This window comes from Anser brachyrhynchus (assembly GCF_964034855.1).
Source record: "Anser brachyrhynchus genome assembly, chromosome: 2".
In the NCBI taxonomy this organism is placed as follows: Eukaryota; Metazoa; Chordata; class Aves; order Anseriformes; family Anatidae; genus Anser; species Anser brachyrhynchus.
In genome coordinates, this window is record NC_137695.1 from 19,001,211 (window position 1) to 19,018,199 (window position 16,989).

At 37.3% G+C, this 16,989-nt stretch overlaps 1 protein-coding gene across 5 annotated transcripts in view; it reads left to right on the forward strand.

Moving 5' to 3' along the window:
- The window catches only part of ARHGAP21 (Rho GTPase activating protein 21), a 123,973-nt gene extending 108,361 nt beyond the window's left edge, over positions 1–15,612 (forward strand). For 4 of the 5 annotated variants that reach the window (XM_080583226.1, XM_080583228.1, XM_080583225.1 and 1 more), the window contains 17 exons: positions 449–607; positions 761–863; positions 950–986; positions 1,675–1,800; positions 2,595–2,879; positions 3,607–3,671; positions 3,754–3,902; positions 5,402–5,550; positions 5,638–5,793; positions 5,901–5,979; positions 6,669–6,742; positions 6,828–6,917; positions 9,064–9,189; positions 9,384–9,425; positions 9,759–9,864; positions 11,646–11,677; positions 13,034–15,612. In XM_080583226.1, coding sequence (XP_080439352.1) covers positions 449–607; positions 761–863; positions 950–986; positions 1,675–1,800; positions 2,595–2,879; positions 3,607–3,671; positions 3,754–3,902; positions 5,402–5,550; positions 5,638–5,793; positions 5,901–5,979; positions 6,669–6,742; positions 6,828–6,917; positions 9,064–9,189; positions 9,384–9,425; positions 9,759–9,864; positions 11,646–11,677; positions 13,034–14,767 — 3,512 coding nt within the window. In that variant the 3' untranslated portion in view covers positions 14,768–15,612. The remainder of the gene's footprint in view (positions 1–448; positions 608–760; positions 864–949; positions 987–1,674; positions 1,801–2,594; positions 2,880–3,606; positions 3,672–3,753; positions 3,903–5,401; positions 5,551–5,637; positions 5,794–5,900; positions 5,980–6,668; positions 6,743–6,827; positions 6,918–9,063; positions 9,190–9,383; positions 9,426–9,758; positions 9,865–11,645; positions 11,678–13,033) is intronic. The other variant, XM_080583229.1, reaches the window with a different exon arrangement.
- The last annotated feature ends 1,377 nt before the right edge of the window (positions 15,613–16,989 follow it).

The window sequence follows — 16,989 nt, forward strand, 5'->3', positions numbered from 1 at the left end:
TTGAACACTCATTGAAACCAAATAGCTGCTGGTAGTTGGAATGCCCATGTTTTATTGTAGGAAATTGTACTTAGCTGTCTCTTGAGTTTAGACCTGTTAATGTAACAGGTGTGTTCTTCACACACATGCATACAAGCAAAACCAGAGTACTTGAAAATCATAAAAGCTTAGCACGAAATTCCTATTTCAGTGTCTCACAGTAAAATCTATGATCAGATATGATGCTCTTTGCCCTTATCTTTAATGTATAATTAACATCCTTAATTAAGGATTTATTAAAAAAAGCATTTAACAGCATATGTTGTCTGGATGCTTGATGTTTGTGTGAAAGACTTAATTTAAGGTACTTAATCTGATACTCCAGTAATGACAAGTTCAGGCAGATACTTAGTTTGAGCATTTGGTTCATGCATTTAATATGTTAATTTATTACGTATTACCTTTGTAGATGAACCGACTAGTCCTAGTATTGACCATGATATTGCACACATTCCTGCTTCTGCTGTTATTTCTGCATCTGCTTCTCAAGCACCTGCTATAACAACTGTTCCTTCCAGTCCCACATCTCCAATCCCTTTAATTCGGCGACAGCTTTCTCATGATCATGGTGAGTGGTGATTTGATTTTCTTTCTATGCTCCTTTTTTCTTTTTACACTCTGGAGATCAGGTGTGAAAATTGTAATCTCTTTATTGCTTGAAATCAATTACAGAAATGTATTTCAGGTTCCTACATACTCAAAAATTTCTGCTTGTTTATAGAATCCATCAGGACTAGTGTCCTAGATAGCCAGCCTGCCACAAAACCGGAGAGATCGAAGTCATATGATGAAGGATTGGATGACTACAGAGAAGAGGAAAAATCGTAAGTTCATGAAAAGTGTCAGTTAATTTGAAAATATTTTTAAAGTGTGCAAAATCTCACTTTAACATCTGTTTTTGTTCCAACAGATCCATTAAGCACGTGTCTAGTTTAAAGGGGATCAAGGTAAGTAAATATATATAACGACTCTAAAAAATTATAGATATTACTGTGGCAAGTTGTATGAATTATACAACTAACCTATACCAAGTGATGTATTAAATAAGACACAAAGGTCGTTGGAATTGCTGCTACTCAAATTATTTTTAATTTTTTATTGATTTTCGATACCGGATTTTAATGGTATTTTCCCTCATTGGTGCTATATGCCTCACATAAGTAAAAGTGGTCTGTTGTTCTGTAGGCTCCCCACATGGTTCTTGATTTTCATTTACCTCAGCCTCTCTAAATGAAGCATATCTATGGTGTGCTTCTGTAAAAGTTTACTAATGAGAGTCTAAGACTCTCTCAGTGTGTCCCAAAGTATTCTTGGGATGTGTAAGATCACTGTATTATTCTATGGAAACATTAGGAATCATATTTTCTGAGGGGGATATTCTTACAGGCTTTTTGCCGAATATGGTGTCAGCTTTTAAAGTGAGGATTGGAATAGAATAGTTCAGTTGGAAAGGACCTACAAAGGCGGAGTTCAACTGTGAGACCACTTCAGGGCCAACCAAAAGTTAAAGTATGTTATTAAGGGCATTATCCAAATGCCTCTTGAACACTACCAGGCATCATCTTGCATGTAGAGATCATATAGAAATGTATTTAGAAGTACACTGTGAGGTTCCTTCCATGATGTTCTCTGTAGGTCCCAGACAGTCAGAAATCTTCAGAAGACTCTGGTTCCCGAAAAGATTCTTCTTCAGAGGTCTTTGGTGATGCCTCCAAGGAAGGATGGCTTCATTTTCGTCAGCTTGTTACAGACAAAGGAAAGGTACCTGTCACTTTTTCTTTTTAAACCTAGCATAAATACTAACCTGGTGGAAAACTGAGGTAAGAAACTTGAAGCTTTATTTTTCTTTTTCTATGCATTTTTCAGTAATGTTTCTGGGATATGAGGCTAAAGAAATTTTTAGACCTGTTTGTTAGTGAATTAGTGAATTCCTCATCTTCTTTCAGAGGCTGCTTTCTGAAATGTTTTAATTTTATATTTCAGAGCATCTGTGAGGTAAACTCATTTCTAACAACTAATTAAGTAGAAAGATTCAGTCCCTTGGCAAATGTAGTTTGTGGTTGTTGTTTTTTTTTTTTCCTATTTGCCAACAATGAAAAAAGCTATGATTTTCATCAATGTTGTGGAGCTGAGTTCAGATTAACCTCCTGCACATGTATGGGTTAACACTTAAGGAAAAGTAGGAATCTGGAATTGCAGTGTTATGTAAATACGAGTCTGACTTGAATAATGTTTAAAGGACTCGGGCAAGAATCCACTAAATGTTTTTTGCTCTATTTGTTTTAATGCTTTTGCAAAGTTCTGCACATTCTCTTTTTTGCTACTGTCGTGTAAAAACTCACACTTAATGGGTGATCAGGGAGAGCGGGCTATTGAGCAATTCTCTCCTCTAACACAGAGCAGTTAGTTAGTCCCACTTTTGGGTAGGCTTTCCACAAGTCATCCTTAAGGATGGTATAAATGGTTATTCTTCCTTTTTATAACTTCTTAGAAGTAGATTGTAATGCAGAAACATGCATTATAACAAATAACCAAACTTACTATATATTTTTCAGCGAGTTGGTGGGAGCATTCGGCCATGGAAACAATTGTATGTTGTTCTTCGAGGTCATTCACTTTATTTGTACAAGGATAAAAAGGAACAAATGACCCCATCTGAAGAAGAACAACCTATAAGCATCAATGCTTGTTTGATAGACATCTCATACTGTGAAACCAAGAGGAAAAATGTATTTAGACTCACCACGTCAGACTGCGAGTATCTGTTCCAAGCTGAGGACAGAGATAATATGTTAGCATGGATTAAAGCAATACAAGACAACAGCAACTTAAATGATGAGGTAATCATTCCTGTCTTTTAATTGATTAAAAGAAAATACCATCATTTTTAGTACTTCAACAAAAGAAATCATTTGCAATTAATTGATCAAAATGTGTGCAGGAGCATACAGGAGAAGTTGAAAGGCAAGGCAGTGAAGTATACTGAATTTAAAGAAAAAAGAAGCCTGACATACTGATAATCAGAGAACAGACTTTTGAAATAAATGAATTATTGTAATTGCTGATTTGACTGGAGATGAACTTTATATTAAACTGATCTGTCAAAAATCCCTAACTTTTCAAAAGATAATTGTAGTATGGAGCTAATGTATTTCATCTTCAGACTTGCATTGTAAAGTAGTGTGTGCAGTGGCATGGTGTGATGAGTTTCTCAGTAATTGAAAAAGGAAACTTCGAAAGATGTTAGTTTCTTTGACTATATGTAGTTGTTTCTATGAGTTAAAAGTTAATGCTAAATGCAAGGCAAACATACGCTATTATACATAACATACCAGTATCTGTCCCAAAATAATCCTTAGTGTATTTTAATTACACACTTTAATTTTCCTCATGTTTTATAACTGTTCTGTACTTACTGTTACCAAGGACTGCTCGCTAGATTTTTAGCAGAACTGAAACGTTAATTTTTCATATGTGATCTGTTGATGGGAAGATGTAATTGTATTCTGGAAGTAAAAACTGACGTATTTTGTAAGATTGTAAAGCAGATCTCAATTCATTTTATAGGATACTGGTGTCACTAGTAGAGACCTAATTAGTCGAAGGATTAAAGAATACAGCACAATGATGAGGTAGGTAAATTATGTGCTGCCAATAGTTTTTGTATGCTTGTTATTTAGCTTCTTTTTACTGAAGTAACATATCATGCTTCAGTTCTTCAAGCAGCAAGACAGAGCCATCTCCCAAAACACCTCGTCAGAGTCTAAGTATCAGACAAACTCTACTTGGAACTAAAGCAGAACAGAGGACCCAGAGTCCACATTCTCCTAAGGATGAGTCAGAAAGGAAGCTTATAACGAAAGGTTTGTGTTTTTTTCATTTCTTTAGTTCCTTATAGCCCTAGTATGAAGCTATTGAGGTAATTTATTTAGGTTCTTCCAAGTCATGAATATACATATGCAAACCAATATTTACTAGTGCTTATAGCTGCAGCTTGGAGAAACTCAGTTCTTGAACTCCGTTGTCTAGATGTTACGTTAGATGTACCTCAAGTTTTCTCAGATCCCTAAAGTTTTTTTATTTCAATCCTCAGGAAGGCTTTGTGTGTGTGGTTTATTTCTTCCCTTACAGCTCCATGTAGCGTTAATTGTAGGAAAATACTGGAGTTAGGCTTTTTATGACCAATTTTGCCAAAGTTTGGAAATAAGTTTGTGTGTAATTCACAGTATGGTCTCCAGCTCGCTTGGTAAGGGCTAGGTACATTCATATTTTAAATATGCTGTAGAACTAGAGAAAAAAGTGTATTTTTTTTGTATTTTTGTTTAAAGTGTACAAGTTCAATTATTGTATTTTTCCCAGAACAAAATTAATACCTGCTGAGTTCTAAAATACTAGAATCTTAAAGCCTGGCACTGCAAACTTAAATTAGTGAATGAACTTTGTCAAATGTCACAAGCTAAATCTTTTTCAAAGAACGTGTAGATTCACGGTGTCTGATCAGACTGCTTTTAAGGGTTCTGCACACAAATTTAGGCAACTTCCTGGAGTGATCGCTTTTGATCAGCTACTTCTGATCAATTCAATGTTGAATTTAAACTGTGAGTGAATTCTGTTTTAGCTTACCAACAAACACTGCACTACTCATTCTGTGTGCTGCAGATTATGTAACTTAAATTGCAGGTGTTAAGTGAATTCTATATTTACCGAAAGAATATTTCCAGAAATAGTTGAATAAGAAGGAAGCAGTGTTTTATTAGAAGTCTTGCAGTACAGGATGAATGGAAATTGTAATTTGTTATGTGAATTGTATAGTGGAGGTAAACAGAGCAGCTGAATGTTTAATGTGATTTTGGATAAAAAAGTGTTTGAGTCCTGTTTGGAATGATTTAGGAATGACTGCAACCTAGTAATTAACTGAAAGTAGGTCTGCACAATGTAAAATGTTAGCGTGGCCGTATAACTTAATACCAATTTTGTGTTGCACTGTTGCTCAGTAGAGACTTTTAATCCTACTTGAGTAAATGTTGTAGGTTTTAATTTTTCTAATGTAATTTATATACGTTTTAGTTTTAGAATGATGAAATACCACCTTGTCATTTACCTACTTGCTTGTCTGAGTGTGGGTATATTCAAATGTATTTTTTGAATCACAGAAGAAGAGGAGAAGGTATGTTTAAGGCAGACTAATGTTTAGCGAGTTGTTTGCAAACTTGGCCAGGAAAAAAGGGGCTAAAAACAAACAAAAAAACCCTCACAGAAACGGTCACTTTATCTTTGCAAATGTTTCCTGTATTCACAGTAGCTTTTGTGACTTATTTTTCTTATTTTTCTTTATTTCCTTATGTGCGTTATTACTATCAAGAAAAAGATGAGACAAGCCCACCAAAAGACAAGGGGACATGGAGAAAAGGCATTCCAAGCATTATGCGGAAGACATTTGAAAAGAAGCCATCTGCTGTAGGCACATTTGGTGTCAGACTAGATGACTGTCCCCCAGCTCATACCAACAAAGTATTTACAATTTTTCTTTCCATTGTGATTTTTTAAATACTTTTTGTATACTTTAAAAATTTATTTAAAACTTTTCTTTCCCTTCAGTATATTCCACTGATCGTTGATATATGCTGCAAACTGGTTGAAGAAAGAGGTCTTGAGTACACAGGTATTTACAGAGTTCCTGGAAATAATGCTGCCATCTCAAGTATGCAAGAGGAGCTCAACAAAGGAATGACTGACATAGATGTTCATGATGATGTAAGTCTTCGATCATGGTATTTCCACTTTGAACTCCTGAAAACTTCTGGCTGTGTTATGATTATAGAAATATAAAGCATGTCTGTCCTTTCCTTCTAAACGTTTAGAAATGGCGAGACTTGAATGTGATAAGCAGTTTGCTGAAATCCTTTTTCAGAAAGCTCCCAGAACCACTTTTTACCAATGGTGAGTTGTTTACCTTATGTTTTTGTCTGTAGGAAATACTGTTGAATGGTTGTCCTAAAATTTTTAGATGGTTTGGGAGAGAATCTGCGGGAATCATCTCAGCTCTGCAATACGTGCTCTCCTTCTGCCTTAAGGAACAGGGAGTCACAGTGATCATATAAATTAAAAATGACAGCTGTAAATAGAATTTCTCTAATTATGAAGCTATTACAAATAGTGTTCAAATACTGTGCCAAAATACTTCAGTGTATCCACTTTAATATTCACTTTGGCAGGCTAAAAAAAAAAAAGAGGATCTTCATTTTTTTGTTCTATAACTTTTTTTTCTTTTACTGTTTCCAGAAGGATTAAGAGAGGGAAGAAAAGCAAGCTTTGTGTGTTAACTCTGATTTGGAGGATATAACCAGATTCTTAAAGTTACTTCTTTAAAGTTCCACTAGAAATAGTAACCAACAGAGCAAAGGCAGAATTTGACTTTCGGGAATACAATTTCTTAAACCACGTTGCCTCTGTAGTATTGTTTTTCATATCTGAGTTTAAACCAAAAACAACCAACCAAAAAAAAACAAACAACACCTCTTTTCAGAGGAGGATGCAAATGCAGTCCTCTTCCACAACAAATTATGCAGTTGTGTTTGTTTGTGTTCCAAAGGTAATATGTATGTGATTAATTTCTGCTTTTTTAACAGACAAATATGCAGATTTTATAGATGCCAATAGAAAAGAAGATCCTGTTGAACGTCTGAAAACACTGAAGAGACTGGTAAGCTGAAATCAGGTGTGTTGTAGGTATACTACAAAATTAGCATTAAATGTTTAATGTTCTGAATAGTGATTGTTTGTTTCAGATTCATGATCTACCTGAACATCATTATGAGACTCTCAAGTTTCTTTCTGCACACCTCAAGACAGTAGCAGAGAACTCTGAAAAGAACAAGGTATCAGAAACAAAAGTAAAATGTACTTTGTTGTGTTACATTCATGAAGCAGTTTTTCTGCAGGATTTTTTCTACTGATTAAGACCATAACTTATTGTAGATAACATTAAGACCTTAGTAGTGTTGAGTGAGAACATTTTTGGATTACACTAAGGACTCCTTGAAAATATTCATGTTTAGCATGAATTAAATTTATTCAAACTGATGTTAATTCTTGTGGGAATAACTGCTTACATATTAAATATATTCCATGTCTGTAAATTTCATGTAATCCATTTAGACACCAGTGAGTGTATGTGTCTGGTTGGGGATTTCAACTAGTTTAAACAAACACTTTCGATTAATATGCTGCAGACTCTCCATGTAAAGCCTATAGGAATGCATAATTGACTTTGAAAATAAAATGAAAGTAGGTGTCTAGTAGCACCCTTGTTTAAAAGAAAAATCTGCTCTTCTTTTTACTGTGCAAACTCTCACAAAATACAAGATCAGTCCTTACTTTTATTAGACTTTGGAATCTGTCAGAGTGTAGAAAGTTTGGGTAAAACTGAAGTGAATGTCTGTGACCTGAATGAACCCTGTTGACAAAGGCTGGGCTTCATCAGCTTTGTGTGAAGCTTGGGTTCCTGGACACCTAGGTGTCCAGGACAAGGACTGTCCTAAAGTGTCCTAAGACTAGGACTTGCTGTAATAACTCAAGTGTTTGACCTTGTAGATGCTTTGGATGGTTTTAAGAAAAAGCAAAAGACATAAATGGTAGAGATTTTTTAATTAAAATCATTAAGAATAGCTTTTTGTCATCTACGTTGGATGGGGTAGAGTTGCTTCTGTGCATGCTACAGTCCTACTGTAAATGCAAATAATAGTATCCCCTTTTTTTCAGGGAAGGGTAGCTGAATGCAAAGATGTGCGATATGGGTGTGTTTATGGATGCTTACCTCAGGGCAGGTGAATGGTGCCTTATTATTGGCTACCAACGTGCAGGGATACAGGAAAAAATTGTGTGGTGGATGCAGAATAGATGAACACATGGCCAACGTTAAATCATTTAAAAGATCAGAAAATGTCACGATTCAAAAAAATTTGGTGGGTTCCAAGATCCGTTCTGCAAGGAATACCTGCTAGTTAAATTTGGATATATCTGTATTTATGTAGACACACACACACACACAACCTTTAGTGTAATTATAGTTGTCATTATAAGGAAATGATAGCAAATGTCATTAAGAGCAAAGCCTAAAGCAAACATTTATCATTTGATGTTTTCAGTGTACTGTATAAATACTGTTTAAATAATAGTAATACTATAGAATACGTAAGGCTAGATGAATGAGGTATTATAATTACATGACATGCCAAAGGCCACAGTTCGAGTCAAAGTGAGCATTAGGGATTTGGGTCATTCTGTTTGCAGTTTCCTTCTTGAAAGAACAGGGACCTTGCCTCGTATTTATTTTCTTCTGTGTCAGAACAGCAAGTCAGAGAAGTAAGCAAAAATAGATTAGTATTCTGCTTCTGCATTCGTGGAATTATTTGTCAGAAATGTAACTTTAAAAGAAAGTGGATGATTAATGTTATGACTGGGATATGTCTGAGTCTGTCTCATGAGTAGATGTTGGGTCTATAGCATTGGTTGCTGCCACCTCCTCAAAAGTAAATGTTAATTGAGTGAGCTCTTTGTCAGCCCGCATAATATGCTATTTGATTACTAGCTAAACTTTTTGTGTGTCATGTAAATATTTTTTCAGGGAAAAAAAAAAGCAGGGAACTACCAATGTCTTTTAAATTTTTTCTTCCCTTTTATTAAAAAAAAAATCAGTGTTTTGAATCAAAACGAATAGTCTCCTGTCTATAGACTCTTCTTGAGTTTTCTGTGCTTGTGGAGCTATTCGCTTGTGATGGATTAATGAAGGTTGAATTGTGAATTGCAGAAGTTTTGGATACCTTCATTTCATCTATACAGATAGAAAGCTTTTTTTATTGTGTAACATCTTAACTGAGTCAATAATGTGTTATTAAAAAAAATTTTTGTCCTTGGCTAAAATGGTTCTCAAATATTATGAATGTAGTGTTAATATATTTAGTCCATATTACTGTATTTTCTCCTTTACAAATATATGATGTATGGAAATACTTCATTTCTTAGATGGAACCAAGAAACCTGGCAATAGTATTCGGTCCAACACTTGTGAGGACGTCGGATGATAACATGACACACATGGTGACGCACATGCCAGACCAGTATAAAATTGTAGAAACACTCATCCAAAAAGTAAGTGGATGCATTTCATTAGGTAAAAAGTAAGATCGTACGCAGAGCAGCTTTCTTTTATTGGGCCACCTTGGGTCTGGTATTTATCCTTTGAACACCAGGATATCATTTTTAGAAATGTCCTTGTTTGATTGTTCCACATTTGGGTTTTGTGTTTCTTGTGGGGTTTTCACCGTATTTATTTTAAATTGTAGCATGACTGGTTTTTCACAGAAGATGATGCTGAAGAGCCCCTTGTAAGTATTGTGGCATAAATATTTGCGTTTTAATTGCCTTAGTTTAGAATCTGCTTCTGCTCCCTCTAGAATGTCTGTATATTTCTTATTGCATCACTGTATGGTTTGCTCTTTAGAAGCACCTTTTTAGCTCTCCATCCCTTACAGTAATGAATTTATTTAAAAGAAAAAGCCGCGCATTTGTTTAAAAAAATAAAAAACATAAAATGGGAAAATAAGAACACATGAGGAAAGCGTGTCCTCAGGTGACTAATGCAATTTTCTAAATGCTATTGAATCATAATGACCTATTTGTGAAACGATGATGAAGAGATCTTTGTTTATTAACTATAGACAACAGGTCAGGAGGAAAACACTGTAGAATCTCAGCCAGTGCCAAACATAGATCATTTACTCACCAACATTGGAAGAACGGGAGTATCTCCTGGAGACGTATCAGGTAACTCTTGCCCGGACAGCGTTAGTCCATAGGCTAGAATAACCTACTCTGTAAACTCACTGTAACTCTCTCTTCTTATTTTCTTTTACTAATCAATTGTTTTTCTCTTTTCTTAAAGATCATTAACACTTTTTAAAGATTTGAATTGTTGGTAATCATGCATGATACGTTAGAAAACTTTGTTGTCTAACAGGGGTATAATCATTAAAAGATGAGGCTTGCACATACTATTTTATTTATTCACAGTAACCCATGCAATCATCATCGTGAGGTGAAGTAGATACGCTGCTGTAAAGTGGTTTGTTGTGATGGCAGAAAAAAAATGATCTCCAGTGGTGTTCTAATATTGCTCGTTAGGAATGCGAAAAATTGAGTTACATTTTCTTGTCAAGTGGTGGACACTTTAATAAGTATGTTGCAGTATGTCTATACTAAAGCTGATTTCCTTCTGTTTATGAATGCCATCCTCTTGTGTGGCTAAGGACAAGCATTGCAGGCTCTTTTTTGGTGACTTTTTCCCTCCCCCCCTCCTTTCACTATACTATTGCACTAACCCAGCATGTTGTATCCCACAAATGTTCTCCCTCCGTCTCTAGCTTTTGTTTCAGTTTTCAAAGGGTTGCTCAGCACTTACTGAAGCAGTCACTTTATACGGATGTTGTAACAGGCGAAGTGGGAGGCGTCTATCACACGGTGATGTCTTTAGTGGATTCAGTGATGTCACTGGTGGACAGCTGGAACTGTAGGAAGAAGGAGGACTGTTGCCCACACTGTAGCTGCCTTGTCTGCAGAAACCCCCGTTTCTTGTAAATGGAAAAAAACCAAGTTGATCTGTGCTGTAAATTTTCGTTTAAGAGTATTTTAAACAGATCAATGCTACTTTTTAAAAGTTTTTCTGCTGTTTCTTGTTATCTCTGAAGCAGACCCTGAGGAGAAATAGCATGGTATGGTCTACCAGTCTTTCTAGTCATAAAGCATTAGCCATGTGTCAAAAAGGGGTGTGGCAGGGGGCTCAGCTCTTTCTTCCGAGGGAGAAAGTCCCTAACGCTGGATCGCATCCAAGTTCATATTTTTTTAGTCATTGCGCTAGCCCCTTCCTACCCCCTTTGTAATTGTACAATCTTGGGTTTTGCGAGACAGTGAAACTATGGTGTCCATTTTTCATTTCATAATAGCGCTTCTTATAGAAAAGCATAAAACAGGTATCTGCTGAAATCTAGCTGACGTAAAACTGAAATTTTACCTATACCTAGTCACAGGTGAAGAGAGTTATAATTCGGGTTTTACACACAAAATATGACTTAATTCCTTTAAAAATTCAAGTCTCACAAAAAGAATACGACTGCACAAACCACGATTTGTACCTAGGGCAGCCAACAGTGCTAAGACATTCAATTCTGCTTTGTGTATCCTGAATCTCAGGAGAGTACGCAGTACAATCCTGAAAAGGTGTCTCAGCTGCGATTTTGCAGGGGCTGTGTACTTAAAACATTGAATAAACATTAGTATTTCTGTTTTTTTATTTAGAAGAACAGGGCTCCTTTGCCATTCCTATCATTGAGCTGGTTCTGCCTACAATTCACAGCATCCTTTCATGGCGGTGGCTTTCTGTGGTGCAGCTTGCATCTTTGTGAGCTCTGACTATTCACTCTGTTCTGGTTTTATTTGCTTCACATTTCGTTCTGTGCTTGTCTTTTTCCATAAGTCCAGCATTGTCTGTAGCAGCAACAAAAAAGAAAACTGCACAGAACTGAGCAGAATTGTTTTTAATTTTTCCACAGATTCAGCTACTAGTGACTCAGCAAAATCTAAGGTAAATCACTCTGTGAAATGATGTAATGATAAGCTTCTGAAATCTGCTAGGTATTTGATTACTTTATGATGATTACTTTATGAAATTGCTTATATACAGATATATGTAGGTTTCTTTTATTTAAGTGGTAATACCGTTTTCTTGTGAGCAACTTATTCTCTAACAAGGTATCTGGAATCAATAGGTGGTCCTTTCAGTAATGAAGTCTTAGTGTTCTGTTTTTTTTTTTCGTTAAGTGTTTCCATGATGATAGCTCTTCCCCCAACATCTCTCCCTCTGAAGTGCTGATTGGGATTTCAGAAACTTTTTGAGTATAACTCCTTCACTGCTGGTGTTGAGTCTTCCTTTCCTCGAGTCAGAGGGAGAGGCTAGACTTCTGAACATGGACGTTTAGGTAGCTGACATCTCAGCTGTTCTTGTTGAGTCCTGGACACAGATGTCAGATTTCGGTGCTATTTTAAAGGTCCCCTGATGTAAGCAACTGCCCTTTTCAGTTGATATCACTGCTGTTTATCTATTTTTGAATGTCTGTAGTGTGCAAACTGCACTAGTCAGCAAAGACAGGGTGGTTCTTCCCCAGGCTGGCCACTTTTGTAAAGGTAGGAAGGGAGCAGTAAGCAGGAAAGGTATACAGCTTTGAGGTGACAGGTAGCAGTGGTGCCAGTGTGGTGGAAACAGTTTTTAATGAATTTTACAAAATAGAATAATTTGGCTCGTCCCTTTTTTTTTTTTTTCTTATGAGTGATCCTAAGTGCAGATTCCTTGGAGGGCAAGAAGAAACTTAAATAAGTTTCTTCTTAATGTAAATGTTAACTTAAGTAAATAACTGTTAATTTTCTGTACTTGCACCTAAATTTCAGTTTTGTATAGCTTTCTTTGTATTGGTGCTATTGAATTGATATGGTTTTAAAGCTCAGAACCTGAAAGGTGAAAAATAACTGAAAAATAGTTGAAGAAATTAGCCTTCTCACGTAGGTAAGACTTCTTGAAAGGAAAGGCTGAAACCACACTCTTGGGACGTCATCTGTGAAGCACTTTTCTGTTACAAAACAAGCTTGGAAAAAGCTGTCATGCTTTAATGGAGCCTGCTTTATCAGTCAGTCAAAAATTAAGTAGCTGTACACAAAAACTCCCCATTGTGAAGTTGAAGGGACTCAACAAGTAGAGTTCTTGGGTGAAAACTGACTACTTGAGCAAAGTCTTTTAGACTACAGAAACAGCATGGAAATATTTCCTGAATAAAGACAGGGTTTCTGCTCTGAAGCTCAGGAGATATTTTTAAAGAAGCATTCATTAGCATGAAACATTTTATGATTTTTAATTATGTCCTTTTTTCTTTTCTTTTTTTTTAAACAGGGTTCTTGGGGTTCTGGAAAGGATCAGTATAGCAAGGAACTGCTTGTGTCCTCCATTTTTGCAGCAGCTAGTCGCAAGCGGAAAAAAACAAAAGAGAAACCACAACCGAGCAGCTCAGAAGATGAGTTGGATAATGTGTTTTTCAAGAAGGAGCTTGCGGAACAAACTCGTGGTGACACAGCAAAAGAGGACACAGCTAAAGGGGAATATGAAAAGGAAAGAGATGCAGGAAGAAAACAGAGGATGTTTGTCCTGAAGGAAAAAGAGAACAGCAGTAAAAAAGATGTGAATGTTGCGAAGGACGAAAAGAAGTCACTGAAGAAAGAAAGTATCCTGCCAGAGGAACCTTCACTGCCTTACCATGAAAAACGTGCAAAATCACCAAATCTCAGCAGTCGGCAAAGCACACAGAAGAGCAACCCTAAAATACCTATTTCACAATCTTCTTCCCAGGTTGAAGAGACGGTGTCTGATTCTGGCACTATGCTTAGCACTTCCTCCCAGGCTTCCCAGCACAGGTACTCGTGCAAAAAGGTAGCCAGCCCTGAAATTAAACACAGTGAGTTTTTAGCAGCCGATGTCAGTTCCATCACCTCCGATTATTCAACTACTTCATCTACCATGTATATGACCGGCTTGGATGCCAGCATGCTGAGCCCTGAGGTGCAGTCAGTGACAGAAAGCAAGGGAGAAGATGCTGATGACGAAAGAAGCGAATTGGTCAGTGAAGGCCGTCCTATGGAGACAGACAGCGAAAGTGACTTCCCCGTCTTTGCCACCAGTGCTGCTGCTGACAGGTTGTCCAAGGGGAAGGTGTCAGAAGTGGTAAAGACCAGTCGGAGGAACTCTGAAGAAAGCGAAGTAAGTTGTACCGAGGGAAGTTCAACACCAAAGTTAGAGAGTCGCAGACTTTTTAGCTCACACAAGCTCATTGAATGTGACACACTGTCTAGGAGGAAGTCTGCACGGCACAAAACAGACAGTGAGGGTTCAGGTGATGCGAAGAGTGAGAAGGACTTGCCTACTGTGACCAAAATGTTTGACATAATGAAAAAAGGAAGATCAACGAGCAGTTTAGCTACGTCGGCCAGAAGCGAGACTGACAAACAAGAACCTACCTGGAGACTCAAAATTACAGATAGGTTAAAGCTGCGGCTCAAATCGTCTGCAGATGACATGTTTGGAGTTGGGAATCAAAAAGCTAATTCTGCAGAGACTGCAAAGAGAAAAAACATCAGGCGAAGGCATACACTTGGAGGACAGAGGGATTTTGCTGAAATAAGTGTCCTGAATGCTTGGAAAGCTCAAGAGGCAAGTCAAAGCAGAGAAAGGGAATCTGAGCTTTCGGCTGTGAATCGGTTGAAGCCAAAATGTCCAGCCCAGGACCTCTCAATCTCAGACTGGCTTGCACGAGAACGTTTACGCACTAGCACAACTGACCTTAATACGGGTGAAACTGGAAAGCCCAGGCTCGAGAACACTAGCTTAGCAGACGTATCAAAGGTAGATCTGCCGTTATCTGCAGAGATGCAAGCAGATGAAGGCAGCTCCTCCAGCAGCTTGACTTCAATTAGCAGAACACCACCTTTGGGACCATTTCAGCCACCAGACCAGGTAAATGGTGAAAGTTATCAGAATATGAACAAAAACAACTTCAGCCCAGCAGTTGACGCCCATCCTCATAAACTGTCTGGGACCCAAGTGGTTAGATCTCGATTCTACCAGTATCTTTGAAATGGGGAGATATGTCCACTACAGCAATTCATTAACTTAATGTTACGCTTCCCAGTAACTGTGTGTATGTGTGTGTGTGTACATATATATATATATATTTTCCTGTACTGTTGTTGTTACGCAGCCTTCATTTGGGCTGGTTTCATCGATATGCTCTGTGGAACGTCTTCACGGTGCATTACCACAGCCAGAAGAACACTAAAGTCAAAGTGTATATATATACATATATATATATTTTAAGAAAAAGTATATTTGATGGCTGCATACAAATGTTGAACAAAGCATCTGATGCAACACGCTGTGTAGTGTATACATGGTTTTCTGACTGAGAGTTGGCCTGGCATTAGTATGCAGAAAAATCGTTCTTTTGGTTTAGTCACTAACAAGTGCCTCATCATAAATTCATTTGGTTTGTTAGGGTGCCATATTGTTAAATTAGAGAAACTTATTACAAACAAATGAATGCATTTTACTGTTAACGAGTTTCATTACATTTTACAAATGTTAACACAGGTGGCTACAGAGCTTCCATTCCTTAGGCATTCCAGTAAATATTGGAGTTTTATATTTCCAATTTTAATACAGATTTTGAGTTTTATGTGACTTGAATTTTTAATCTTTCTGTAAAATAAGTAACTTAAATGTACATAATACATGTGTATCTTTTCTTCAGATACCAGATTTGATATAAATGTTGTAACATAGGCGTGTAGATAGTGGATACTGGATGGAACTGGTTTCTTTTATTGAGAATATAATTCTGCATGAAGACCTAATGAATCCAAACCTGTATCATGCCTGTGTGCACACCCACTTAAACACTGGAAATAAAATTGTTTTGGTGACTCTTTGTGTGACGTGAATTTATTCTCATGCTGGGTTTTAAAATGCTGTGTTCACAAACTGCCATGTGAGAGGGAGGTTCAGCTGCTTACACAGCTTCATTTTGATACCTAATCTGATTTCCACAGGACATAGCAAGTAATTTTATGTTTAATTTGCTGTTTTTGAAGCACAGAAGAAATGTGTCCATAATCCTCCCCAGGTCATAAGAAGTGAATACCAGTATCTGCTGGTCAAAACAATACTTAAGGCTTTGGGACTTCTTACAGTTACAAATTTGAAGACAGATTCGTACCCTAAAAACTCTTCCGTGTGTGATCTCTGATTCATCACGTTGGCTATTCCCCTCTTACATACCAGCTCCTGTTGTTTGCTCAGTAGAGGATTAAACCCGTATTGATGATAAATAGGCTATGAACATCATCAGCATAGAAAAACTTATGCTTGTCCCATTATTGAGAAGAGAAGGAATGATAGTAACCAGGATGTGTAGGCAGATGTGGTTTCACATAGACTTCTCTTTCCAGAGTGACTGCAGATAGTCCCGTGCTTTGATCTGCTGTGTTACCGTTCCTTGCAATAAACCATTATACAAATCGTCTGTGAAGTAAAAGCAACAGACAGAACAGCTGAAGATCTGTGCAGGTTCTCAGCGTGTTTGGTCTCTGCACCTCGTACCAACTCTCATACGTGAATAATGTTCTTGTGGTGGTCTTGCAAACTTAAAATGCCTTTCTATCCCAGAGCAAACATGGAACTGGTGCAGTAGCAGCGTTCATGTGAAATGCAAGGCATCGCAGGTATGTTTTGTGAAATGCACAGGCAGTAGTTGATGGTGATTTTCATTTCAGTCCTAACAGTGAAGTGTATTTGGACACGGGATTTCAAAATGTGGTATTGTGCTGCTTTTAAAACACTGTTCTTCAGTAGTAATTTTCTTTTTCCCAGAGGTGTGTTTTGTCCCATAACTAGCCTCGGAAGCTTATTAGAGGGTAGAGTGTCAAGGTCAAGCTGCAGGGCGATTCCTGGTGAAGCGATGTACTTAAAGAAGCATGTCAGGGGTTCTAGGAGTCTGCAGTCTCGTCCTGATTTGACAGCCACTTTGATAGATTAAATTAATTTTCATTTTTGTTACAACTGATTTTAATGACTTGACTAACGATTTTAACTCCTGAGTCTAGGCGTATGGCTGCCAGCCATAAGAACATAAAAGTTGTATTGCATTGCCTGGATTAGAACACAAGAACTTCTGAAAAATGAAGACCTTAAAGAAACCCTAATGGCACCGGCTGACTGCTCCAGGATACAAATTTAAAGGCTTGCAGCCTTCTGGTGCTGCAGGGAAGCTGCAGAGCAGTTGGATGCAGGGTAGGACCCCC